Source organism: Melanerpes formicivorus, unplaced genomic scaffold (genome assembly GCF_026170545.1).
Source record: "Melanerpes formicivorus ecotype bairdi unplaced genomic scaffold, bMelFor1.0.p_v2 SCAF_45, whole genome shotgun sequence".
Taxonomy (NCBI): Eukaryota; Metazoa; Chordata; class Aves; order Piciformes; family Picidae; genus Melanerpes; species Melanerpes formicivorus.
Window position 1 is genome coordinate 3,379,167 of NW_027142397.1, and position 27,559 is coordinate 3,406,725.

The 27,559-nt window shown below is 49.1% G+C and overlaps 1 protein-coding gene across 1 annotated transcript in view; it reads right to left on the reverse strand.

The window, feature by feature from the left end:
- CSMD2 (CUB and Sushi multiple domains 2) overlaps positions 1-27,559 on the reverse strand; it is a 376,465-nt gene that overhangs the window by 338,747 nt on the left and 10,159 nt on the right. Inside the window, exon 2 of the mRNA XM_068159296.1 lies at positions 2,810-3,026. Coding sequence (XP_068015397.1) covers positions 2,810-3,026 — 217 coding nt within the window. The remainder of the gene's footprint in view (positions 1-2,809; positions 3,027-27,559) is intronic.

The window sequence follows — 27,559 nt, forward strand, 5'->3', positions numbered from 1 at the left end:
CAGCTCCAGTGTTTAATGAGGGGAGATTGATGTACAAAAACCCCCAAACTAGCTGCACGAAGCAGCAAGACACCAGAAAGCACAGAGGAGCAACTCCCAGGTGCTGGAGTCACTAATCTAGAAACATCCAGGGGAAGGATGCAGATGTCCATCACACAAGAGTCCACGTCTCATTTCCTTTTGTAAGTCATCTGTAAGTGCTTTCAGACCTCCAGGAAGCCTCCTCAATGCCTCCATCCATTTCACTTTGCTCCATTGTACTAAACAGTTCCCATTTCCTGGACACCTCATCTCATTAGAGGTGTTATGCTCTCACACTGCTTTGTGCTCCTGCTTTCATCCCACAGCTTCCACTTAGCTACCTAAGCTGTGAATGAAAGTTCACCAGTGGTGTAAGGGGAGGACCTCATTTGTCTCCTCATATTCCCCCAGTGCAGGGATATAAATTATCAGGACGGTATCCAAGCTCTATCTCAGAGTTTTCTTGTCCTGGTCACCTGCAGGAAGATGCCCTTTCTGTTATTCCTGTTGTAGAACCATACATAAAAATCAGAATGGTTTGTGTTGGAAGGAACTCCAATGGTCATCCAGTCCAACCCACCTGCAGTCAGCAGGGGCATCCTCCCCTAGAACAAGTTGCTCAAAGCCTTGTTGAGCCTGACTTTGAGTATCTCCAGGGATGGAACCTCAGCCACCTCCCTGGGCAACCTGTTGCAGTGTTCAACCACCCTCATGGTTCAGAACTTGTTCCTCACATCCAAATCTGCTCTTCTCTACTTTCAAACCTCTGCCCCTCATCCTGTCACAGCAGGCCTTTGCAGACAGTCCCTCTGCAGCCTTCTTGTAGCCCTTCAGGTACTGGAAGGCTGCTCTAAGGTCTCCTGAAGCCTTCTCTTCTCCAGGCTGGACAGCCCCAGCCCCCTCAGCCTGTCCTCATAGCAGAGGTGCTCCAGCCCTCTGATCATTTTTGTGCCCCTCCTCTGGACCCACTCCATCAGGACCATACCACACTTAGGCGCAGCTCAGAGCAATATCTGCATGCGACTCATCTCCGGCGTCTCACTCATTTACTCCACCACAAGCCTAATTCTGCCTTAATTTCATTCACTCCTTTTGCTTCTTCAGCAGAACCTCCCCCTGACGTCTGGAGGGCACAAGGAAACATCTGGCACTGCTGATGCACGCAGCAATTTGCCAGGGGACTTCTTGGGGCAAGAGCAGCCCCTGACTGCTCACCATGCAAAGCTCCCTGAGCAGAATTCATCCCCAGATGCAGGCATCCTTTACGTAATACTCGAAGCAAAGCATTATGCTACCTTTTAATTATGGGACTTCATCATTTAATCAAGATGATTCTCAAGCACAGTTCCAAGATGAAGATCTGGTTTATTTGCATAACTGAAATCATCTCCATAAAGAGCTGGGTTTCACCAGCGCTGCTTTAACTCAGAGTTAGGTGAGACACAGAGGTCAAAAGGTTTGAAACTGAAGTGCTTTGGAGTGGATTTGATTTCTAAGACAGTTCATGGCCACAGCATTTCAGCCAGGGATTATTCCAGCACTGGTTTATTACTTTTTGGACTGCATCACTGCCAGACTTCAGCTGCAATCAGAACCCCCATCAGACCAGAGCAGACACATCACAGACACCAAACTGATTTCATCTATGCCTCAGGTCTCAGATCAAGACTTCCCCCAACACAGAAGTCTGGCACCTTGCACACCTTTTGCCACCACAGTAATATTTTGGGGGTTGTTCCCCAAAAATCAGCTTCTCATTTATCTTTTTATTAATATCAGCATGGCACCTGAGAGTTTCAGAGATCAGAATCCATGAACAGTCACAGGATCACAGGAGGTCAGGGGTTGGAAGGGACCCAAAGAGATCATCGAGTCCAACCCCCCTGCCAGAGCAGGACCATACAATCTAACTCAGCTCACACAGGAGCACATCCAGACAGGCCTTGAAAGTCTCCAGAGAAGGAGACTCCACAACCTCTCTATGCAGCCTGTTCCAGTGCTCTGTGACCCTTACAGTAAAGAAGTTCTCCCTTGTGTTGAGGTGGAACCTCTTGTGCTGCAGCTTACATCCATTGCTCCTTGTCCTATGCCAGGGAGCAAGTGAGCAGAGCCTGTCCCCTCCCTCCTGACCCTCAGATGTTTATAAACATTCATTACATCCCCTCTCAGTCTTCTCTTTTCCAGCCTGAAAAGAGTCCTCACACTAAGCTCTGTTACTTGAGGGGGGCTATAAAGGAAAGGAAGTGCTGGTTAGAGCCAACCTCCTCAGGCTTCTCTCTCCCTCCTTGCCCCCAAACACTCAGCAGTTTAGTCCTGCGCAAGAGTATGAGCCCTGTCCAGCTGCTGAACAGACTGCAAGGTAGGGAATTACCCAAACACACCCAACACAGCGTTTGGCAGAGCTTTAAACCCAAACCCATTATCCATCCTCCCACTCAGAGAGAGTCTTTTTGGGCTGAGGGAAGCTCCTCTGCACGTTTAGCTCTGCTTTCCCTCTTGCTCCATTTTCTAATTAACTTCTCTGGATGTCTAAGAATGACTCCTGGTAAATCACTACTGTCAGGCATTCAGAGAAACATTTCAAACCTTATCAGAGAGAAGAAATCAAAACAAGTGTGGGGGAAAGGAGGGGGGGAAAAAAAAGAAAGGAACAGGAAAAGGAATAGTACCCCCTGTGCTCATGAAGAAGCACTCTCAGCCTGCTGCAGCACAAACCTCCAACCCAGCCTGAATGCCAGTGGCAGGGATGGGAGCATGTTTATACACATCACTGTTGGGAGCCATGTACCTTGTTCTCAGGTTCCCCTGCTGAGGCAGGCCGTCGTAGATAGACAAGACATCAAAATCTTCCTCTAAAGCAAAGGCCTGGAACACAAGCTGTATCCTGCTCTGCTCCTCAGCTGTGATGGTCCACGTGCAGTTTGCATAATTTGGGTAGCCATAGGGAAAGCCTGGGCTCTGTACCGTCCCGTTTGGGCCCTGCAAAATGTGGCTGCAGTTCTGGGCTGGCAAGAGAAAAGGAGACAGAAGCACAAGTCAAAAGGGGGGGAGGGGAGGGGTAGGACACATGTTGAGCATCATCATCGTCAAAACGAATCATACAGGAGCATTGAAACATGGAATTGTTAGGGTTGGAAGGGACCTCAAGGATCAGCCAGTTCCAATCCCCCTGCCACGGGCAGGGACACCTCACACCACAGCAGGTTGCTCACAGCCACATCCAGCCTGGCTGCAAAACCCTCCAGGGATGAGGCTTCCACCACCTCCCTGGGCAACTTGTGCCAGGCTCTCACCACCCTCATGGGGACGAACTTCTTCCTGGCATCCAATCTCAGTCTACCCATTTCTAGTTCTGTTCCATCCCCCCCAGTCCTCTCACTCCCTGGCACCCTCAAAAGTCCCTCCCCAGCTTTCTTGGAGCTCCCTTCAGATCCTGGAAGGCCACAATTAGGTCTCTTCAGAGCCTTCTCTTCTCCAGACTGAACAACTCCAACTCTCTCAATCTGTCTTCATAGAGCATCTCCAGCCCTCTGTTCACCCTTGTGGCACTTCTCTGGACACCTTCCAGCACCTCCAGATCCTTCCTCTAATAGAGGGCTCCAGACTTGGACACAGTGCTCCGGGTGGGTTCTCACCAGAGCAGAGGGAGAGAGTCACCTGCCTTGACCTGCTGGCTGCGCTTCTTTTGCTGCAGCCCAGGCTCTGGTTGGCTCTCTGGGCTGCAAGTGCACACTGCTGGTTCATGCTGAGCTTCTCATCCACCATCACCCCCCAAGTCCTTTTCTTGCCACTGTAGCTTCTTCTCATCTCATGGTCCCAGGGACCAGATAAATGTAAAATCTAAAGATGCAGTTTTGTCCTCCCTGCAGGAACTTGGACCCCAGACACCCATCTGTTGGGCACTGCTTCCTCTAGCTGGAAAATAATGGGCTAATAACAGCTGGATTGCAGCAGCTGCTGCTAACAGGGAAACAGATGCTTGCTCAGGCATCCCTTTATAGCCCATGACAAAGCCAACACATTCTTCATCACACACTTGTGCAGGGAGGGACTGAACAGGCTTCAAACCTGCCTGGCCATGCTGGTTTCCTACAGGCATGAAAGGTTCAGGGGCCACCACAGAGCAGAAGGACAATGTCAAAGCTGACCACATCTTTTAGCCTTAGTTACACCTGAATAAGAGACAAGATGAGCACCCAACTGTGCAGACAGAGACAGATCACCCCTCACCTTGAAGAGCCACAACCTAATGGATGTCCTACACAATGAGGAACTGAGTCACCAAATGACTTGGCTGGCTGGCCAGGGCTGCATGAAAATTGAATGGCAAGAGAGAAAACTAATTAGAAATTAGAGTTGTCCTGCCTCCAGAAAGAGCAGGACATAGTTCAAAGGCTGGAAGAAACCATTCTTGGGTAGCTATAATAATAATAATAATTAAAGAAAGGAAAGTCCCTGAGACTTTGGAAGATGATGATATTCTTCCCACAACAGCAGTGCTTTTGTCCCCATCCTCATTTTTTCTTCAGGTGAGCATTGCTCACCAGCCTGAAAAGACCTTCTAGCAGGGAGAATCGTAGAATCACAGAAGTGCTTGGGTTGGAAAAGACCTCTAAAGATTGAGTCCACCCATTAACCTAAACCATGGCCCAGTAGGTTTCATCCTGGGTCTTTCCATGAACACTGCTGTAAGGAAAAGGCTTTGTTCCCACTTTGTCAGTGCTCTGAGTATCCCAAAGCAGCCATGGACCACTGCAGAGCAGCACAGCCCATGACAGAGCCAACACATTCTTCATCACACACTTGTGCAGGGAGGGACTGAGCAGGCTTCAAGCCTGCCTGGCCATGCTGGCTTCCTACAGGCATGAAAGGTTCAGAGCAACACAGCTGAGATCCAGAGCCAAAAGCCATCACCAGTAACACTGCAAACCCCTCCTAGACCTGATGGGGCTACACAGGACAGGCAATGTCAGCTAGACCCAGCCTTGCCAGGCTGCAGCTCGCTCTCACCCAGTTCTGCAAGGTTCCCAACTCCTCAGGCAGGCTCAGCAGCTAGCAAATGTCTTCCAATCAGTATTCCTGAGAAGCTGCTGCAGGACTACATCTTCTGAGAACAAAAGCCCAGTCCTGTAGCCACCAGCTAAATATTTAACATCTCCCTCAAATCCGTTTTCCTTCCCCCAAGCAGTACCTGCAAACACTCCAGCCCACAGATAAAGATCAACTGCCATGATGTACAATTTCTGCCTAGATGAGATTTCTCCTCTCTGGGGAAACAGGGACATAAATAGGGCCTGGGAACAGCTCAAGTGACAAATTCTCCTTCATGTTTCCCCTCTCTTTGCTGCTGCTGCTGCTTTGCCTGAATGTCTTCTGAGGCACAAAGGGAAAGTCACTCCAAGCAAACTGGTGTGACTCCTGCTGCCTTGAATGGAGCTACTCACAGAAGAGTCTCGACTGAAAAAGCCTTCTGAGATCATGGAGTCCGATCATCAGCCCAACACCACTGTGGCCATCAAGCTGTGTCCTGATGTACACATTTCCTGAGTACCTCCAGGGATGGGGACTCCACCACCTCCCTGAGCAGCCTGTTCCGATGCCTGACCACTCCTGCAGCAAAGAAACTGTTCCTCATCTCTGACCTAACCCTCCCCTGCCATTTCCTCTTGTCCTATCACCAAGACATTAGGCAGAAGAGACCAACCCCCACCTGGCTCCAACCTCCTCTCAGGGAGTTGTAGAGAGCCAGAAGGTCTCCCCTCAGCCTCCTTTTCACCAGACTAAACACCCCCAGCTCTCTCACCAGCTCCTCACCAGCCCTGTTCTCCAGATCCTTCTCCAGCTTTGTTGCCCTTCTCATTACCCACTCCAGCTCCTCAATGTCCTTCTTGGAGCAAGGGGCCCAAAATTGAACCCACTACTCAAGGTGTGACCTCACCAGTGCTGGGCTCAGGGGCACCATCTCTTGCCTGCTCCTGCTGGCCCCACCATTGCTGAGCCAGGCCAGGATGCTGCTGACCTTCTTGGCCACCTGAAAGCTCCTCCACACCATATCTTCATTCTAGTCAGTCTGCAGGATAACTGCAGTGAGAACAAAAGCAGAATTCCGCCTTTATTTAAGTGTCTCAATTTAAGAAGGACATTGAGACACTTGAAGGTGTCCAGAGAAGGGCAATGAAGCTGTGGAGAGGTCTGGAGCACAGCCCTATGAGGAGAGGCTGAGGGAGCTGGGGTTGCTTAGCCTGGAGAAGAGGAGGCTCAGGGGAGACCTTATTACTCTCTACAACTGCCTGAAGGGAGGTTGGAGCCAGGTGGGGGTTGGTCTCTTCTCTCAGGCAATCAGCACCAGAACAAGAGGACACAGTCTCAAGCTGTGCCAGGGGAAGTTTAGTCTGGAAGTGAGGAGAAAGTTCTTCCCAGCAAGAGAGATTGGCCATTGGGATGTGCTGCCCAGGGAGGTGGTGGAGTTCAGCAAGGGCTTGGATATGGCACTTGAAGCCAGGGTTTAGTTAGTCATGAGGTGCTGGGTGACAGGTTGGACTTGAGGTCTTTTCCAACCTTATTGATTCTAGGATTTATCCCATGGGGAGAGCTGCTTCTGGCTGCTGCCTGCATTTTCCTCTCTCTTTTCTCCCTGCTGCTGGCTTGTTTACCCCTGCCTCTGTAGATAACTCAGGCTTTCAAGTTGAAATGAATTAGATTAGAAATTACTTCTTTGATTTCTCACTGCCCCCTTGCTTTTTTTTTTGTTAGGATGATGATGATGATGATTTTGATTTTTTTCAAAGGCACCAATGGCATCTGCACTTCTGAGAGCCAACCAGCTCACAGGTAACAAAAAACCCCACCACACACCTGCAGAGCTGGGCTCATTATAGCCAGTTATAATGAGATTGACCTACTTCTGTGCCCTCCCCCTCAAAAAAAAACCAACCCCGAAAATGCTTAGTGGAACTTCTCTCTGCCAAAGTTCACACCTTTAAGACTCTAAAATGGTCAATCATATTTACCACCCAGGGAATCGCTTTATTTTGGTGTGTGTGTGTACCCTGTTTATCACATCAATGAGAGTTAGGACTGCCCCCATAAGCCATCAGGGAGTAAATCAGAGCTAAGCACAGAGCTCGTTAACAAGGGCAGGCTGAAGTGCTTTGCATTTCTATAGCACCTGGCGTCAGCCTCCCTCAATGCATTTTTGTCCATACATAATACATACAGGAGTGAACTCTCCCTCCCTCCCTCCTCCACTTCAGCTCCATTTATTCGTGGAGTTCACTGAAAGGATGGAGGAGCTTGGTGCCAGCAAGCTGCACAGGACTGGGAATGTCACAGCTAGCACTGAGTGCTAAAAATCAGGCCCAGCTGGGCTGAATAATCTGGAAAGTGCCAGAGAGCCACAAGCCTCAGCCCTCCAACATTCAAGTACTCCGCTGAGAGCCCACCTCAAATACTGCACCCAGGTCTGGTGTCCCCAGCACAAGGACACAGAGCTGCTGGAGTGAGGGCAGAGGAGGCCACAAAGGTGAGCTGCTGAGGGCTGGAGCAGCTCTGCTATGAGGATAAGCTGAGGGGGAGCTGGGGGTGTTCAGCTTGGAGAGGAGAAGGCTCCAGGGGAACCTTAGAGCTGCCTGCCAGGAGCTGCACAAACCTGCAGGAAGGCTGCAGAAGGATTTTTCATGAATGTGTCTAGAGACTTCAAGGGGAACCTTAGAGCTGCCTTCCAATGCCTGAAGGGAACCTGCAGAAAAGCTGGGGAGGGACTTCTCCTGAGGGTATCTACAGACAGGACAAGGGGGAATGGTTTGAAGCTGAGGCAGAGCAGGGTTAGACTGGAGCTGTGGAAGAAGTTCTTCAGTAAGGGGGTGGTGAGACTCTGGAATAGGTTACCCAGGGAGACTGTGGCTGCCTCCTCCCTGGGGTTGTTCAAGGCCAGGCTGAAGGAGACCTTGAGCAACCAAGCCTGGTTGAGAAGTGCCTTTGCCCACGGCAGGGAGGTTGGAGCAGATGACCTCCAAGATCCCTTCCAACCTGAACCACTCTGTGATTCTGTGGCTTACATTCCACAGTCTTTTTTCACCCAGATGGGCACTCAATAGGCAGTGGGGGGATACTGAATCTCTCTCCACTGCACATTGTTAATTCTAGATGTGAGTTAATGCCATCAGGACAATTTCAGGAAATTGGGACATTAAAGTGGCTGTCTTTCTCCCTCTCCTGATGGCATAAAAGCTCCTGCTGCTGCCCAAAGTTCAGAGAATCATTCCAAGGTCAGAGCCATCACATTCCAAACCCTTCCAAGGTCACATGAAAGGCAACAAGCTTTAGGATCAATAAAAAAATATCCATGTCCTCCTTGCACAACTCCTGATTAAACCAAACAGCAGCCAGGGGGAAAAAAAAAACCCCACCACTTAGGTAATCTTAACACTTAGCTGAAGCAAAAAACCAAACCAAATAAACAGAGAAATCCAGGACACAAGTTGAGGACAGAGCAAATCAATCTGCAGAAACATTTCCATGTTCATGAGGTGGTTTTTTTTTACCAAGATGTGCTTTGGACACAGCTGAAAGAAAATTGCTTACTGCAAACAAACCAAACCAAACCAAACCAAACCAAACCCAATCAGTTTTCCAGAAGCTGGCAAACCAGGAGGCAATATTTTGCTCATCAGCTGGGCTAGCAGGGAGCTCCATTTATATTGGCCACTGCTGGAAAATGTCAGCAGGCACAGGAAAGAGATCTGGGAAGCCCAAGAGGGTTTATGCATAGCTCCCTAATTTGTTTGCAGGTTGGAGTTAGTTCAGCTCCAGCTGGACTGACAAAACCTTATCTGAAAAAAAATACATCTGAAGGACATGACAAGAAACACCTCTGCTGCTCCTCTGAGGACCTGCAAAAATCATTCTGCTTTTATCCCCCCGGCCCAGGAGCATGAATGAGCAGCAGGGTATGAAAGGACAATGCTCCTGTCTGTGCTGCAAAGTTCCAGGGGAATTCATATTTGACAGGGGACAACATGCTGCCAAATTTGCTGGAGCCTTCTGGGCCAGAAGCTGGACACAAGGCTCCTTCACACACCTTGCTCCAGCAATGGGAATGCAGCAGCTTCCCAAGTGGATCAGCCAGCCACCTGCCTGGCCCTTTATCTCGGCTCTGCTGGTGACTACATGAGCCAGTAGCCCTGACAGGACAAGCTGTACCCAGGGACCACCTGCTTTATGCCTTCTGTAGGTTATCCACCAGCCCTGGTGTCAGAAGAGCAAGTTCCAAGCCTTCCAGAATGGCTGCATCCCTCTTGATTCACCACTCTCTATTCCAGAGCTACACCAGTGAATGAACAAGGTCAGTGCAAGAGCTAACAGAGCAGAGGCCAGGGAATCAGAATCTTCTAGGCTGGGAAAGACCTTCAGGATCATTGAGTCCAACCATCAGCCCAGCACTACCATGCTGGATGCTAACCCACATCCCTCCACACCACTCCTCCATGGCTTTGAAACCTCTCCATGGATGGGGCCTCCACCACTGCCTTGGGCAGCCTGGGCCAAGCCCTGACAACCCTTTAAAGGGAAGAAATTTGTTCCCATGTCCAACCTGAACCTCCCTTGGTGCAACATGAGGCTGTTTCCTCTTATTAGGAAGAGAGACCAACCCCCTCCTGGCTCCAACCTCCTTTCAGCCATAGGTCACCCAGCAGCAGGCTCAGGGTGGCAGTGTAAATATTCCTGCAGCTACTGCAGCTTCTAATAGCATTCCTCCTGGACTCATACCTTCTGCAGGTGCAACAGCACCATGGAACTCATCATGGAGATGCATTTATGGGCAAGTGCCCTGCTTTGTGACAGAGATGTCCAGTCTGGGAAGGGAGAGGATTCCAGCTTGCACTCTGCCAACACAAGCTGCTAGCTTCAATTCTGGAAAGTGGTTTATTATGGGAGTATATCTTTTTAATGATTGCATCAGGCTAATTTTATTGCAGTAGAACTTTAGTTTCCAGACAAGGACAAAAGCATTATCACACTTGGCACTGTTTGGTGGACAGAGCCTTGCTCTAAAGGGATCACAATCTAAGGTGGAGGCGGGGGGGGGGAGGGAGGGGAGAAAACACAAAGCCACACTTGTGGAGAGCTTGGGGCTGTGCAGAAAAACGTGCAGACAAACTATGACCTAGGTTGCATCAAGAGGAGTGTGGGCAGCAGGTCAAGAGAGGGGATTCTGCCCCCTTACTCTGCTCTGCTGAGACCCCACCTCAAATACTGCACCCAGCTCTGGTGTCACCAGCATAAGAAGGACACAGAGCTGCTGGAGTGAGGCCAGAGGAGACCACAAAGATGAGCCAAGGGCTGGAGCAGCTCTGCTGTGTGGATAGGCTGAGGGAGCTGGGGATGTTCAGCCTGGAGAAGACTCCAGAGGAACAATAGAGCTACCTTCCAATACCCAAAGGGATCCTACAGGAAGGCTGCAGAGGGACTTATCATGAAGGTGGCTAGAGACAGGACAAGTGGGAATGATTTGAAGCTAAGGGAGAGCAGGGTTAGACTGGAGCTGAGGAAGAAGTTCTTCAGCAGGAGGGTGGTGAGACTCTGGAATAGGTTGCCCAGAGGTTGTGGATGTCTCTTCCCTGGAGTTATTCAAGGTCAGGTTGGATGAGGCATTGAGCAACCTGCTCTAGTGAGAGGGATCCCTGCCCATGGCAGGGGAGTTGGAACTGGATGATCTCTGAGGTCCCTTCCAACCTGAGCCATTCTATGATTCTGTGATCTCTATCCAGGGGCACAACTGCTTCCTCAGCAGCAGGGCTGAGATGTCAGCCTTCCCAGTGTCCACTTCCAATCCTTGTGTTGTGCACCATAGCCTGAGCAATGTAAACAGAAGATCAGCTTCACTCCTGGCTCATGTGCAGCAGGGAAATGCTGAAATATTCATTTTGCAATATGCTCACAGAAGAGCTGCCTTCCAACAGCAACAGGGGCTGCCTCAGGCGTTTCATAACACACTTAATCCTTATGCCACAAAGCTTAACATGACTGGACACTTAACCAAGGACTAAACATCAGCTGGATACAGCTCTGGCTGCCTCCTGCTTAAATGGGAAAGCTGCAAAGCCCTCAAGCTTCATTCTGGGTATCAATCAGGCCTCTGCAACAAGTCCGGTAGGAAAATGTCCTCGTAGCCAAAGAAAAAGACTCCTGGCAGTACAAACTCTGTGACTAGAAAGAGAAGCTAGTGGGAGGTCCCTTTACACTGTGCATCTGAGGTTTAGACATGACTCTAAGACCATTCTTATGTCAGTCACTCCAGCTTTAGAGTGGTCTCTAATGCAGTATGGCCAGCTGAGTGCTGGAGCAGAACCAGTTCACTCCTAAACGACAGGAGGTGCTGGAGTCACCACCCCTGGAGGTGTTCCAGAAACATAGTTTCATAGTTTCATTCAGGGTTGGAAGGGACCACAAGGATCATCTAGTTCCAACCCCCCTGCCATGGGCAGGGACACCCCACACTAGATCAGGCTGGACAGAGCCTCATCCAGCCTGGGCTTAAACACCCCCAGGGACGGGGCCTCGACCACCTCCCTGGACAACCCATTCCAGGGCTTCACCACTCTCATGGGGAAGAACCTTCTCCTCACATCTAGCCTGAATCTCCCCACCTCCAGCTTCATTCCATTCCCCCTAGTCCTATCACTACCTGAGATCCTGAGAAGTCCTTCCCCAGCCTTCCTGTAGCCCCCTTCAGATACTGGAAGGCCACAATGAGGTCATCTCAGAGCCTTCTCTTCTGCAGACTGAACAGCCCCAACTCCTTCAGTCTGTCCTCATAGGAGAGGTGCTCCAGCCCTCTGCTCATCCTTGTGGCCCTTCTCTGGACAGGTTCCAGCACCTCCACATCCCTCTTGTAATAGGGGCTCCAGAACTGGACACAGTACTCCAGGTGGGGTCTCACCAGGGCTGAGCAGAGGGGGAGGATCACCTCCCTTGCCCTGCTGGCCACACTTCTCCTGATGCAGCCCAGGATCTGATTGGCTTTGCGGGCTGCAAGTGCACACTGAGAGCTCCTGGTGAGCTTTTTGTCCACCAGCACCCCCAAGTCTCTCTCCTCAGGGCTACTTTCCAGCCAGTCCCTGCCCAGCCTGTATTTGTGCCTGGGATTGCCTCAACCCAGATGCAGGACCCTGCACTTGCTCTTGTTGAACCTCATGAGGTTGGCTTGTGCCCACCTCTCCAGCCTGTCAAGGTCCCTGACCTTGGACACTCTGGGGCTTGATTTAATGACCATGGCTAATGGTTGGACTTGATGACCTTGGAGGGGTTTTCCAACTGAAATAATTCTATGATTCTATGACTAGAGCATGGTAGGAAGCACTATATTGCTCTCATGACTGGCAGTCATGATTTGCCATGGTTTAGTACTCATGAGGTCTTGGGTGACTGGTTGGACTTGATAACCTTTGAGGTCTCTTCCAACCTTATTGATTCCATGATGGTCACTGCACATTGATCCAAACAAACCAGGCTGCATTTACAAGAGGAGACTCAACCATTCCAGCACATCCAGAGCAGCAGGATTTTGTGATTTCCCCCAAGCAGCAACTCTTACAAACAGGAGCGAGCTTCCCTAGCTGCTGTACCCTCTGCAGCCCTTGTCTGGGACTGAGTCTCATCACTTGCTGTAGAATTTCAACAGCCCTACATCCTCAGGCAAATTTGTGCATTCAAATTCTCTAACTACAAAGCTTCCCTGAGCTGTCAGAAGCTGGATAGCAAAGGTGGTGTCCAACAGTACCAGTGCCAAGGCAACGGGTACAAACCATCATCTGCCACCTGCTTTCGGGTCCTGAAGCTTCCCAGGCCAGATCCACTGCAGGGTAAATCAAGGCAGTATTTTAGCTATGTTGATTGAGCCCTTATTAATATCTAAGGAAGCCATACTTTAGAGAGAGGGAAACAGAATTTATCTCTGAAGTGCTTCCTAAAATATAAGTTGATGCACTTGGTTCCCCAGCAGAAATCTAATTTAGCAAACTGATGTATGGTCACTGCACAACTCAGAAGGAACAAACATCAAATCATACACACAGTGGCTTGCTCTCAGCAGCCTCATCTATCCCTGATACATGGCCCTCTCCTCCTCAGTGCAGTAGGTTTGGGTGCTGTCATTTGCTTTAGTTGTTGTTGCTTAGGCACAAAGGTTTCTGGTCTGTGCAGCTCCAGCCTGTTGGATGAAACAGATGGACACAAAAAAAAAGGTCCTTTCCTCAAGGAAAGTGGAAGCCATGGCCTGCAGGCACACAAAACCAGTTCATCCTGGCCTGAAGGAGGTAGCAGGGGCAAATCCTGCTTGTACATCAGCAGCTTCTCACTTCATTCTATTGACATCACTGCCCAGAGGCAGTCACCTTCACTGGGGAAAGTCCTTCAAGCCAAAGCTCTGGATCCCAACTCAGAACCAGCGCTCAAACGTTGACACAGGACTTCAGCATCCCCCCAGAGCACATCTGGGGGCTGTCAGGTGTAGGGTGGAGCTCAAGGATGCCAAACCTGGTGCAGAAGTGCTCCAGCCTGCTTTGTGGGATGGCACACGAAGCCACACAGGGCTTGTTCAGCTGATCACAGAACTGGAGCACAGGACCAACACCTCAGGTCCCTACTGGGCACTCTGCTTGACCTGAAGGCACAAACCCTGCTCTGAAGGAGCCCCAGCACAGAGTGTGTCGGGACTGGATTGTGCAATGTTCACAGCCAGCTTTCTCACACAGGACACCCCCCAACCTTCTCCCCCCAACAGGACACCCCCCAACCTTCTCCCCCCAACAGGACACCCCCCAACCTCCCTCCCTGCCTTGAACAGTTCACCTTTATGAACCCTACTTTCAAACAACCACTGTTTGGGCTGCCATCTAAATAGGAAAAATGGTCCTTTCCCCAGTGTGTTGACTGTTTTGAATCATTTATCAGCCACTAATTACACTTCCTTCCACAGCAGTCAGAACCCATTCCAGACAATCACAAGCAGTAAGCAGATTCCCCACCGCCTGCCTCTGCCTCTCCGGCTCGCACCATTTAAGCGAACAAACAGGGGCAGTACCTTCACACTTCATAAATCTAAGCCTTGTTTCCCTAAGTATTCACCTTTTCATAGTTTTAACTTAACCCACAGTCTTCTATCAAAGCCTTCTGGGTAATAAATAATGCAGGGACATTCCATTAACTATAACTTTTAATCAAAAGCCAGTGGATCCAAGAGCATCATCAAGGGGATGATTTATGCCTCAGATAGCCAGCGCCTCTTCCTCTCTGAACACAGAGTGATAAACCAAAGGATGCAAGGGCAAAGAAACATGCATTTTATCTGAATCCAGCTCCTGCTGCTGCTGCCAAGCCCACCAAAAAAAAAACCCAAACCAAACCCAAAAGAATTATGACATCCACCTCAAATCAAAAGCAGTCTGTGACTTTTCAGCGGGATGGCACAGGGCTGCGATACCGCAAATCAAACAGATCGCTCCCGAAACCAGCTCAGTCACCTCCAGTCCTCTGGAGAGAGAGACATCACTTCCTTTCCCTTCCAACAGTCTTTCACTCCTACTCTGTCATCACTTTCTGTCCCTTCCAGTGCTGCCCAGGCTTTCAGGCTGTTATTGCAGAGATCTGTTACGTTTCGGCCTTGTTCCAGCCTTAGCGTAGCGATCCCATTTTAAAGGCTTCCCAAGTAGAAGGAAGAGAGGAACAGGAAAGATGGAGTGAAGATGCTGCACTAATGGATTTAGCTTGTCCCATGTGCTCCCTTCCCTCTTCCTCTCCACACCAAAAACGTTTCTCATGGAACATTAAACAAATCTTATAGATTCTTAGAATGGTTTGGGGTAGAAGGGACCTTAAGGATCATCTGGTTCCAACACAGGGACACCTTCTTCTAGACCAGGTTGCATAAGGCCTCATCCACCTTGGCACTGAACACCCCCAGGGAAGAGGCACCCACAACCTCCCTGGGTAACCAGATCCTTGTGCTAAAGAACTTCTTCCTCAGCTCCAGTCTAACCCTGCTCTCCCTCAGCTTCAAACCATTCCCCCTTGTCCTGTCTCTAGACACCCTATGCAAAGTCCCTCTCCAGCCTTTCTGCAGGTTCCCTTCAGGTATTGGAAGGCAGCTCTAAGGTCCCCCTTGAAGTCTTCTCTCTTCCAGCCTCACAGCTATCCTTCTAAATTCTCTAGAAATGCAAAAGCACCTACACAGGAACAAAGGCACCTGGCACTGGAAATCCTGAGGTCAACAGATCCGAAAGTGCTGCAAAGGACAATTATGGAGTAAATGAACCCAACCTGTTCAATGCTTCCTTGTTCAGTGATGTTTCTGAACCCCCACTGAGGCTCTGGACTGCTTGAAAAGTCAACTCAGACATTGGACAGAGTGCTTCTGCTAAGCCTGAGCCTCAGCTAAACACTGCCTCATGCATGTGGCTGGGATGCCAACTGTCACCTCCACCAGTACATCCCCACCTCCAGGCCAAGCTAACCTCCTTGGAAGAAAGGATTTTCTGCTCTGTTATGCTTTGGGTTTATATTTCATGACTGAACCTTGAAAGGCCAGAGACATCCAACAGCAAGGTCAGAGCTGTTCTGACAAGGCTATAGAGAAAGAAGGAAACATCCAATCTCAGGTAACATCAAAAGGCCTTGCAGGACTAAACTTGAAATCACAAGAACATGACAGTGCACATATGTCCTGTCTTCCAGCTGCACTGCAGTCTGCTGACATGCTGAGAGGCCACAGACTTCAGCTGCTGCAAAGTGATGCCTCATTTGGTTAAGCTAGAAAGTGTCTCCCTGAGTGCAGTGGTCATAATATCATCACAGCAGCTGCCAGATCATCCCTTGAGGCTGAAGTCCTCTGTCCTTAACAGAAGGAAGGGACCATGACATGCTGACCTGACACAGGCTGTCCCCTGCCAGCCTGCATCATTCCTACCCTGAAATGACCTGGAACAGAAGGGGCTTCACTTTTTGTGTGCCTCTGCTCTAGGCTGAGGGAGCTGCAGAAGAGAAGACTTCAGGGTGAAATTAGAGCTGCCTTCCAATACCTGAAGGGATCCTCCAGGAAGGTACAGAGGGACTTTTCTTGAGGGTGTCTAGAGATAGGACAAGGGGGAATAGTTTGGAGCTGAGGGAGAGCAGGGTTAGACTGGAGCTCAGGAAGAAGTTCTTTCAGTACAAGAGAGCTGAGACTCTCAAACAGATTGCCCAGAGGTTGTGTCTGCCTCCTCCCTGGGGGCGTTCAAGGCCAGGTTGGGAAGCTAGTTGGGAAGTGTCCCTGTCCATGGCAGGGGTGTTGGAGCAGATGACCTCTCAGACCCCTTCCTACCTGAGCCATTCTATGAAATGAAAAGGCTGCTATCAGAAGGGGGATTCAAACTCCCCCACCTGCGGTGTAGCTGGTAAGAACTCGAGCTGCTGTGCAGCGAGTGCCACAACACACACTGCTGCTGCTGCTGCCTTATCAAAGAGACATCTCAGCGTCGTGCTGGCTTTCCCCAGGTGCAGGCTGTGTCTTCCTCACTCACTCCTGCAGATTTATGTGCCACTTACCCATCTGTAAAGCTCCCAATCTAAACAGAATCAAAGCCAGCTAGAGAACAGGACAAGTGTTTAGGTGTAAAGAATTGCACACAGTGAGGGGAAAGGGAGATGGATTCCCTCTTTCCCTGCTAGAAAGGGAGGCAGGAGGACTTCAGGACTAATAAATAATAGAAGATATTAATAAGTTACTCTGAAGTTATTTTAATAAAGCATCTAGAAAACCCCTGGTAAGACATCCTTCCTATTACAAGCAGGAGCAAAGCAAATAGAGAAATCTCTGTTCATCAAGACATTAATGAATATGGATTTTCCTGACTGTTTACAGCAGTGATTTGCAAATCCATTGCATTTTACTTGCACTAACTCATGTTGGGTGGTTGGAGAGGTGCAGGCACACGCACACACAGCTCCATACAGCACCTCATCCAATACCCAGAGTAATGGGCACCACCTGGGAGAACTTCTCAAACATCGTAACAAAGACAACTTTGCCTGGCCAGGACTGATGAGGAGTTTAAAATTACTAAATGAATTACTCCACCACACAGAATGCAAGGGCCTGGAGTGATAGGGTGAGAGGGAATGGATTGGAGCTTAAGGAGAGCAGAGTTAAACTGGAGGTTAGGAAGAAATTCTTTCCAGTGAGGGTGGTGAGACACTGGAACAGGTTACCCAAGGAGGCTGTGGATGCTCCCTCCCTGGAGGTGTTCAAAGGCAGGATGGATGAGGCTTTGAACAACCTGGGCTGGTGGGAGGTGTCCCTGCCCATGGCTGGGGGGGTTGGAACTGGATGATCTTTAAGGTCTTTTCCAACCCAACCCATTCTATGAATCTTGTCACCAAGCCTCAGTTTTCACAGTCTTGCTTGAAAACGGAGTAACAAAGACCACACTGATTGCTCATCTGGAAGGCTCCTGAAACATGCACTGCCCAACAAAGCAGTGAAATGGGCTCTGCCTGCTCGGCCTGGATCACAGGAGAAGAGGTTGCTTGCACACTCTGCTGACCTACAGAGATGGTGTTTAGCCAAGCAAGCAGAGTTTGGTGATTCAAAGAACATACACAGGAAGAAAGAAACCCCTGAGCCTTTGAACAATGAACAAAGCACAGGAATCTTGTCAACAAGGCCAAAGCTACTGCAGCTCATCCTGCTTTGAACTGAGTTGAGCTTCATCACCACAGTGACTAGGGAAGATTTACCACACTGGCATCTCTTTGTACTCACTTGAAGCCAGACATGGGGACTTAGGAATTCACATTCCTCAGACCTGTTTCTTCTCACTCTATGCCATGCAATAAATGTCATGTAAGTCCTAAAGCTGATGAACAAGGTTGCTCAGGATGGTGGTGGAGCCACCATCCCTGGAGGGGGTCAAGAAACCCATGGACAAGGCACTTCAGGACATGGTTTAGTGATCATGGTGGTGCTGGACTGGATGATCTTGGCGGTCTTATGCTTTGGGACATGGTTTAGTGGGCATGGTGATCTAAGGCTGATAGCTGGACTCAATGATCTTGAAGGTCTTGTCCAAGCCAAACAGTTCCATGTTTCGAGGTGGTTCCTAAGCCCCCCACACCACAGCAATCTTTAGCTGCTACCAGGCGGCTCTCAGCTCATCTGATATTCTTTTTTTTGCAGGGCAAGAGCAGAAAGCTGTCTGTAGGTATTTCAAGGAAGCCTGAAGGTCAAGAAATTAAGAACAAGGCTTTGCAAAGCCTGATGAAAAGAGGCTGTAGTATCTTTCATCACAAATTACCATTCCAACCAGCTCCCTGACAGCCAGCGGCACCGTCCCCAGCGCCAGGCTCGCTGCGATGCTGTGACGTTGCTAGGCACAGTTGCTAGGCAAAGGCACACATGCAGCAGCTCAAGTGCTGCTTCATTACAGGACAGCCTCAACAAAAAAACAACCAAGAGAAGAGAGGGGGGAAAAAAAAGAAAACAAACACCAAAACCCACCCCTGATTTTATACATCCAGAGACGTTTCTTTGCATGCCGAAAAACTGCTTGGAGTTCGGCGGTGGTGCAGACAAAGGCAGCTTGGCTGCTGTGTGGCTTCATCAGGAGTCACAATTCATTCCCTTCCTTCCCAACATCCTTGTTCCTTTGGTATTCAGCAGCATCAATTGGTTGTGGGGCTTTTTGCTGAATACTGGGCATTGCAGGAAACAGAGGGAAGAGGTTTGGAAGAGGCAGCAGGAGACACAAGGAGAGAAGTGATGTCCCCAGAGCAAGCAAGTTGGGACTATACTTAGCAATGAGCCTCAGAGACACAATTTGGAGCTGAATTCTGGCCTGGGGCTTGTTAGGAAGAGTGCTCAGAGGTGAGCCCCACAGGAATGTTTCCAGATACACAGAATGGCTTAGGTTAGAAGGAACCTCAAAGATCATACAGTGCCACCGCTCCTGCCATAAGCAGGGACACCTTCCACTAGATGAGATTGCTCATTCAGCCTAGCCTTGAACACCTCCAGGGAGGGGGCATCCACAATCTCCCTGGGCAGCCTGTTCCAGTGTCTCACCACCCTCACTGTACAGAATTCCTTTACAGTGATCCTGCTGGTTCTGAACTGATGAACACTGAGCTGCTTTAATCAAAGGCAGAGGCTGCAGGAGTTTCCACACCTCTCCAGGACACAGGATGTGGCCTCTCATCTCTAGCACTAGACACAGAGCAGAGAAGCTCTCATCCATCTGCTTGGAATCAAGTATTTTATCTAGAGGACACACTATTACCCACCTCCAGGACTAGGAGTATGGGGTGCTCCTAAAACAGAAATAATTGAAAGCTTAGCATAAAGATTAGAGCCATGGTGAGCCATTAATAAGGAGCAAATAAATGAACAATTGCTTATAGAAATAGGAATGAGGCTGATCCCTTGGACAGGCTGCTCAGCACTTGTCTGCAACAGATCTGAGCCAGAATGTTCTGCAATACATTAGCCAGATCCACATCACAAAGGTACATCATGATGCAAAGGACATCAGGCCACTCTGATCATTCCAGTGAAGGTTCCTCAAAGCCTGATGAGAATTCCTATCAACTCTTTCTCATCTCTGCTGGAAAACCCATTGGAGTTGTTTAAACATACTAAAGCTTCTGTGATTCATGGTCCAGAATAGAGTCCAGAATGTTCTGATTGCTCTTAGTAGAACTACATTTCACCAGGGTAGTTTTCAGAGAATCACAGAAGGGCTTAGGATGGAAAGGACCTCAGAGGATCATCTACTCCAACATCCACCCCATGGGCAGGGACACTTCTCAACTAGACCCAGAGCTCAAAGCTGGGATTCCCAAGATTCCTTTATGAGAGATCACAGAATTAAACCATAGAATGGCTTAGGTTGGAAGGGACCTCAGAGATCATCTCCTCCAACCTCTCCACCATGGGCAGGGACACCTCTCAACCAGACCCAGTGCTCAAAGCCTCATCCAACTTGGCCTTCAACACCCCAGAGAGGAGGCAGCCACAGCCTCCCTGGGCAGCCTATTCCAGGGTCTCACAACATTCCCATTGCCTATTGAGTGCCCATCTGGTGGAAAAAAGAATGTGGACTGTAAGTCAGAGAATCATAAAGTGGTTCAGGTTGGATGGGATATTAGAGGTCATTTATTCTGACCTCCCTGCCATGGGCAGGGACACTTCTCAACTAGACTCAGACGCTCAATGCCTCACCCAACCTGGCCTTGAACACCCCCAGGGAGGAGGCAGCCACAACCTCCCTGGGCAGCCTATTCCAAAGTCTCAGCACCCTCATGCTGTAGAACAGCTCCTGCAGCGCCAGTCTATCCCTGCATTCCCTCAGCTTCAAACCATTCCCCCTTCTCCTAGACACCCTCATGAGAATCCCTCTGCAGCCTTCCTGTAAACACTGTGACCTTCAAACCTCAAGCGAGCCTGAACAATGGGCTCCCTAATGCTTCAACAACTCCACCCCTCGCCAGCAGCCGCTCATTCACTCATACAGACCAGTAATCACCTGCAAAACTCCACAGCTACCTCCTCCCTGCTGGAACCGGGCACCTCTTGCAGCCCATCCGTTCCTGGAAGTCGTTTGCTCAGCTCCGAGAAGCACCACACTTAGCCCAGTGCTCAGCCAGAATGGCCTCTTCTCAAGGGATGTAATTTCCTCCCTTCAAAACTTTGTTTCAAAATCGTCTCTTAATCAATTTTGACTGCTCCCTGAGCGCCACGACTCTTCTGCGCAGCCATTGTCAGCATAATAATACAACCAAGCACTTATGGAGCTATTTCCATCTTCAAAGCACTTCACAAGCATTAACCAATTAATGGATGTTCTGCCCATGCTGTCTCTAGTGGCAGTGACTGCCTCCCTGGGTTTTCTTCTGACTTCCCTTCATGGCTTTTTGGTTGCTCCTGTGCCCTTTAATGCAATCCCACTGACAGTTGCCTTTCACAGAATAGCTTTGGTTGGAAGAAGCCTTCAAGATCATTGAGTCCAACCTTTGACCCAGCACTGCAAGGTCACCACTAACCCATAGAAACATGGAATGGTGTAGGTTGGAAGGGACCTTAGGAATCATAGAATCATGGAATTGGTAGGGTTGGAAGGCATCTCAAGGCTCAGCCAGTTCCAAGGTCCCTGCCATGGGCAGGGACACCTCACACTACAGCAGGTTGCTCACAGCCACATCCAGCCTGGCTGCAAACACCTCCAGGGATGAGGCTTCCACCACCTCCCTGGGCAGCCTGTGCCAGGCTCTCACCACCCTCCTGGGGAACAACTTCTTCCTAACATCCAATCTGAATCTACCCATGTCTAGGTTTTTTCCATTCCCCTCAGCCCTATCACTCCCTGATACCCTCAAAAGTCCCTCCTCAGCTTTCTCGTAGACCTCCTTTAGATACTGGAAGGCCACAAGCATCGACTCCAATCTCTCCACCATAAGCAGGGACACCTCCCAGCTAGGCTCTGGAATGGGTTGCCCACAGAGGTTGTGAATGCCCCATCCTTGGAGGCCAAGTTGGATGAGGTCTTGAGCAGTCTGATCCAGAGGGAGGTGTCCCTGCCTATGGCAGGGTGTTGGAATCAGATGACCTTTAGGGTCCCTTCCAACCCAAACCATTCTATGATTCTATGATCTCAGTTGGAAAAGACCTTGAAGATCAAGTCCAACCCTTCTCTAGCTCTACCAAGCCTGGTGTTAAGCCACATCCCTCAGCACCACACCACATCACTGCCTCTTCAAAACACCTCCCTGGGGAGCCCTGCCCCAGGCTTTGAGAACCCTTTCAGCAAAGAAGTTTCTTTTCATATCCAGTCCTGGCAAGGTGTCAGAGAGATGGGGCTGCTCCTTTGTGCAAGCCTTCACAACATCAGAAGGAGTTCACCTAAGGACCACAAGTCCCTTTTCAAAGGGAACTTCAGTGGACCAGGTTTACAAACATTTCTGGATCACCTCAGAAGTGCAGACAGCTGCCTGGTAGCCTTTACAAATGCACCTGAGCTTTGCAGCTCACATATCCTCTTATAAAACCCCACTGGGCAAGTGTACACTTATTTAGGCATCTAAACATCCTTGCAAATCTTGCCCCAGGAGTCCAAGACTCAATAAAAGCATTCAGGATGATTCAAAAGCTCCTTAAATCTGTACTTATTTTCTCTCTGCATCTGTAAAACAAAATCCACATTTGGGTTTGTTTTTCCTCCTGCTTCCAGTCCAGACATCTATAAACCCAGCACAGGGCAGCCAGGGCTTGCTGCTATGGCTGTGATTTTTCATGAGGGTTTCTAGGGACAGGACAAAGGGAGATGGTTTGAAGCTGTGGGAAAGCAGGGTTAGACTGGATGGAGCTTAGGAAGCTCTCCAGTATGAGGGTGGTGAGACTCTGGAATAGGTTACCCAGGGAGGCTGTGGCTGCCTCCTCCCTGGAGGTGTTCAAGACCAGGTTGGATGAGGCCTTGAACAACCAAGTCTGGTTGAGAAGTGTCCCTGCCTATGGCAGGGAGGTTGGAGTAGATGACCTCTAATATCCCATCCACCCTGAACCACTTTATGATTCTCTGACTTACAGTCCACATTCTTTTTTCCACCAGATGGGCACTCAATAGGCAATGGGAATGTTGTGAGACCCTGGAATAGGCTGCCCAGGGAGGTTGTGGCTGCCTCCTCTCTGGAGTGTTGAAGGCCAAGTTGGATGAGGCTTTGAGCACTGGGTCTGATTGAGAGGTGTCCCTGCCCATGGTGGAGAGGTTGGAGGAGATGATCTCTGAGGTCCCTTCCAACCTAAGGCATTCTATGGTTTAATTCTGTGATCTCTCATAAAGGGATCTTGGGAATCTCAGCTTTGTGCTCTGGGTCTAGTTGAGAAGTGTCCCTGCCCATGGGGGGGAGGTTGGAGTAGATGATCCTCTGAGGTCCTTTCCACTCCTAAGCCCTTCTGTGATTCTCTGAAAACTACCCTGGTGAAATGTAGTTCTACTAAGAGCAATCAGAACATTCTGGACTCTACTCTGGACCAGGAATCACAGCAGCTTTACTCTGTGGGTCCTTTCCAACCCAAACCATTATATGGTTCAATTCTAAGCTCTCTCCTGCAGGAATCATGGGAATCCCAGCTTTGAACTCTGGGTCTAGTTGAGAGGTGTCCCTGCCCGTGGGGTGGAGGTTGGAGTAGATGATCTCTGAGGTCCTTTCCACTCCTAAGCCATTCTATGATTCTCTGAAAATTAACTTGGTGAAATGTAGTTCTACTAAGAGCAATAAAAACATTCTGGACCCTACTCTGGAACAGGAATCGCAGCAGCTTTACTCTGTGGGTCCTTTCCAACCTAAGCCATTCTATGGTTCAATTCTAAGCTCTCTCCTGCAGGAATCTTGGGCATCCCAGCTTTTATCCCTCTCTCACAAGTCTGGTTCCCCCCCCTCCACCCCCCCCCCCCCGAGAGTTCCTCTCAACCTGAGGACTGAAATGAAAGCTCAGCAAAGGGACCCCAAGCTTGGCACAAACCCCTGCACACAGGTTGCACTCAGGAGCAGCATTTTTCCCTCTGCCTGCTCCACAAGGTGCTAATTATTATCTCCAGACCCCAAATATTTTATTTTCAATTTGTATTTCAATTATTTTCCAGTAAAAGAATATTTGCATTTAAATGGCTTATCCACTGGGCTCAAACAAACTCATTTTCATTTCAGGTGTTAGGACTCCTTTATCTCAAAAGAAACAAAAAAAAAGGAGCAAAGTGAAGAAGGGTGAAATAAGGTTCAAGGTGAAATCCATCCCACAAGTCGTGGAGGAGGTCTAATTCAAAGATTTCCTCATGATAAAGTTTCATTATTAGTCTCTATTCCCCTGGTTACCTAATCCATGTCACCAGGAAAAGACCTAAAAGTAGCTCCCATTTCATTTGCCATTATCAGGCACAAAGCTGTGTGGCCATGGAGAAAGTTCAATGCTCCCCCAAGGACAGGAAGAATGGACTTGGCCCCACGAGAGATCTTTGAGCCAGCTGCAAATCTCAGCCTGCTAATAATTTAGAAGACCTCAGTCCCTGAAATTCCCACAGTATTAATTTCATCATTCCATTGATGGAGAAGTGATAGATTAAAGAGAATAGTACAGAGGCTACAAGCTTCTTCAGAGAGAATCACAGCATCACATAATGTCAGGGCTTGGAAGGGACCTCCAGAGATCATCAGGTCCAACCCCCCTGCTAAAGCAGGATCAGCTAGGACAGACCACACCAGAACACATGCAGGTTGGCCTTGAAAGCCTCCAGGGAAGGAGACTCTACAACCTAAGCCACACCAGAACACACCCAGGTTGGCCTTGAAAGCCTCCAGAGAAGGAGACTCCACAAGCTAAGCCACACCAGAACACATCCAGGTTGGCCTTGAAAGCCTTCAGAGAAGGAGACTCCACAAGCTAAGCTTAGAGGGAGTTGCAAGCACTCTTTTTCCCTCCTCCTCGCCATGTTTCAGTTCCTAGCTTACATCTTTAAACATCAATGGAGCGAGCTGGGTACATTTTCATGTATTTCTAACCACAGAAGTTAAGACAAGTCTACCCTACACATCTGGTAGTTGCAGGGAAGCCACTGTTCCTTTTCAGCACCTGAGGCTCACAAAAGGAGACACTGAGAAGTTCTGTAGGAGGTGGCGCAGAGCTGACTTCAAGCATTCACCTCACTGCAGTGAGCAGGGTCTTACACCTTCAGATGGAAAAAAATAATGATGATAATAAAAGCATCACCCTGACTGGGATATTAAACGTTCAGATGGTAAATAATCATAGTAGTAATGATAAAAACATCATCCTGAGTAAGCAGAGACTCCACTGATTATCACAGGGCTGCAGCACAGCGCTTACGGGGACAGGCTGGGGGAGTTGGGGCTGTTCAGCCTGGAGAAGAGAAGGCTCCAGGGAGACCTCAGAGCAGCCTTCCAGCACCTGAAAGGGCTACGGGAGAGCTGGGGAGGGACTTTGGACAAGGAAATTGAGTGATAGGACAAAGAGAAATTCCAGTAATTGGAGTGGGCTACAAGAAAGCCGAGGAGGGGCTTTGAGCAAGGGCTTGAAGTTGTAGGGTGAGAGGTGATGGCTTTGAGCTGGAAGAGGGCAGATTGAGACTGGAGGTTAGGAAGAAATTCTGTATAGTGAGGTTGGTGAGACATTGGAACAGGCTGCCCAGGGAGGTTGTGGATGCCCTCTCCTTGGAGGTGTTCAAAGCCAGGCTGGATGAGACCTTGAGCAATCTGGGCTAGTGGGAAGCGTCCTTGCCCATGGCAGGGGGGTTGGAACTGGGTGGTCTGTAAGGTCCTTTCCAAGCCAACCCATTCTCTGAACTAAAAGCCCTTCCCTCTCCCAGCACAACTCTCACTTCCTCAGGCTCTCCAAAGGGAAGCACACTGTGTGTTCACCAGTGCTTTGAGATCTTCCAACAAACCCCTCTGCCAGGCATTTCTGTTTCAACAGCTTGCACTTGCATTATCATATTTGAATTACAAAAAGAGGCAAACAGAAGGCAATTTCTCTGGGGAATTTTTGTTGGGATATGAATTCCACTTTTTTTTCTCCCCCTCCTTGATTCTGTTAACAGCACTTCCACAGTCACTTCCTTTAAGGATTGCTGCACTTGATATTTATTACCTCACACCTTCTTGTCACCTTGAGCAATCAGTGAAAGTCACCAGGAGCTGCCAGTACACAGAGAAGTGAACAAACCACATGTGCCCTAAACAATAAATAGCTACAGAAGTCTTCTAACAGATTACCTGTAGAAAGAGAGGAGCACTGCAATTATATTCCAAGTTTCTCAGTCCCTTTACAGATGAATTTCATATACAACAGCAAAGCCAGAAGTCCTCATGGAAAACCATCAGCTCTAACAATAAATATCCTTCTGTCCAAACCATCTTGGCAGCTGGTAGACGTTCTGCTGCTACAAACCCAGACTTTTTATCCTCCTCATGCTAGCATCAAGTGGAGTGTGGCCAGCAGGGCAAGAGAGAGGATTCTGCCTCTTTGCTCTGCTCTGCTGAAACCACACCTCCAATACTATGGTCAGCTCTGGTGTCCCCATTGTAAGAAGGGCACAGAGCTGTTGGAGGAGGCCACAAAGATGATTCATAGAATAGAATAGAATAGAATAGAATAGAATAGAATAGAATAGAATAGAATAGAATAGAATAGAATAGAATAGAATAGAATAGAATAGAATAGAATAGAACAGAATAAACCAGGTTGGAAGAGACCTTCAAGATCATTGCATCCAACCTATCACCCAACACCACCTAATCAACTAACCCATGGCACCAAGCACTCTGTCAAGTCTCCTCCTGAACACCTCCAGTGACAGCGACTCCACCACCTCCCCGGGCAGCCCATTCCAATGGGCAATCACTCTCTCTGTGTAAAACTTCCTCCTGACCTCCAGCCTGAACTTCCCCTGGTGCAGCCTGAGACTGTGTCCTCTTGTTCTGGTGCTGGCTGCCTGGGAGAAGAGACCAACCTCTGCTGCAGCACCTCTGCTATGAGGACAGGCTGAGGAGCTGGCTTTAGAAAGCCTGGAGAAGAGAAGACTCTGAGAGGACCTCAGAGCTGCCTTCCAATACCTGAAGGGATCCTACAGGAAGGCTGCAAAGGGACTTTTTCTGCTAGAGACAGGACAAGGGGGAATGGTTTGAAGCTGAGGGAGAGCAGGGTTAGACTGGAGCTGAGGAAGAAGTTCTTCAGTAAGGGGGTGGTGAGACTCTGGAATAGGTTACCCAGGGAGGCTGTGGGTGCCTCTTCCCTGGGGGTGTTCAGTGCCAAGATGGATGAGGAGGCCTTGAGCAGCTGAGTCTGTTTGAGAGGTGTCCCTGCCCATAGTGGGGGAGGTTGGAGTAGATGAGCTCTGAGGTCCCTTCCCATATTATGATTCCATGACACAGTTTCTGCATCCTGTGACCTCCAGCTACATCTAACTACCAGAAAACCTCACAACTTGCTGCCACTACCATTAAGATTATACTGTACTATTTCATTCCCTGCCCCCCCCCCCACTCTTTGCCATTCATTTAAAACCTCATTTTCACCCTCAGACATACTCTATTTAATCTCAGTTTTCAATCCCAGAAGCAAATCAATACTTTTCTTCTTCAATCTGCATTGCTCTCAATCAAACAGTTAACAAGGGGTGAACGGCATCGACTGGTGGTAGGCTCAAATTGGGTGTGTTTGTGTGGTGTCTCGTTTGCTAACTGCACTCATGGAAAAAGGAGGGAGAAAAACTCCCCATAATAGCCCTCAGCATTTCATTCCTAAGCAAAGAGGGGGAAAAAAAAAAGGGCAGTAATTTGTTCTCTAATTTAATACTGCCACAGCACTTAGTAGGGACAAATGACAAACCCTTCCATAAAACATCCTTTTCTGGAGCACTTTACATCCAGGGGAACACACTTGCCTCTCTTAAGAGGACTTCTTTCAGCTGGAACCAACCCCCCCTGCTCAAGCAGCATC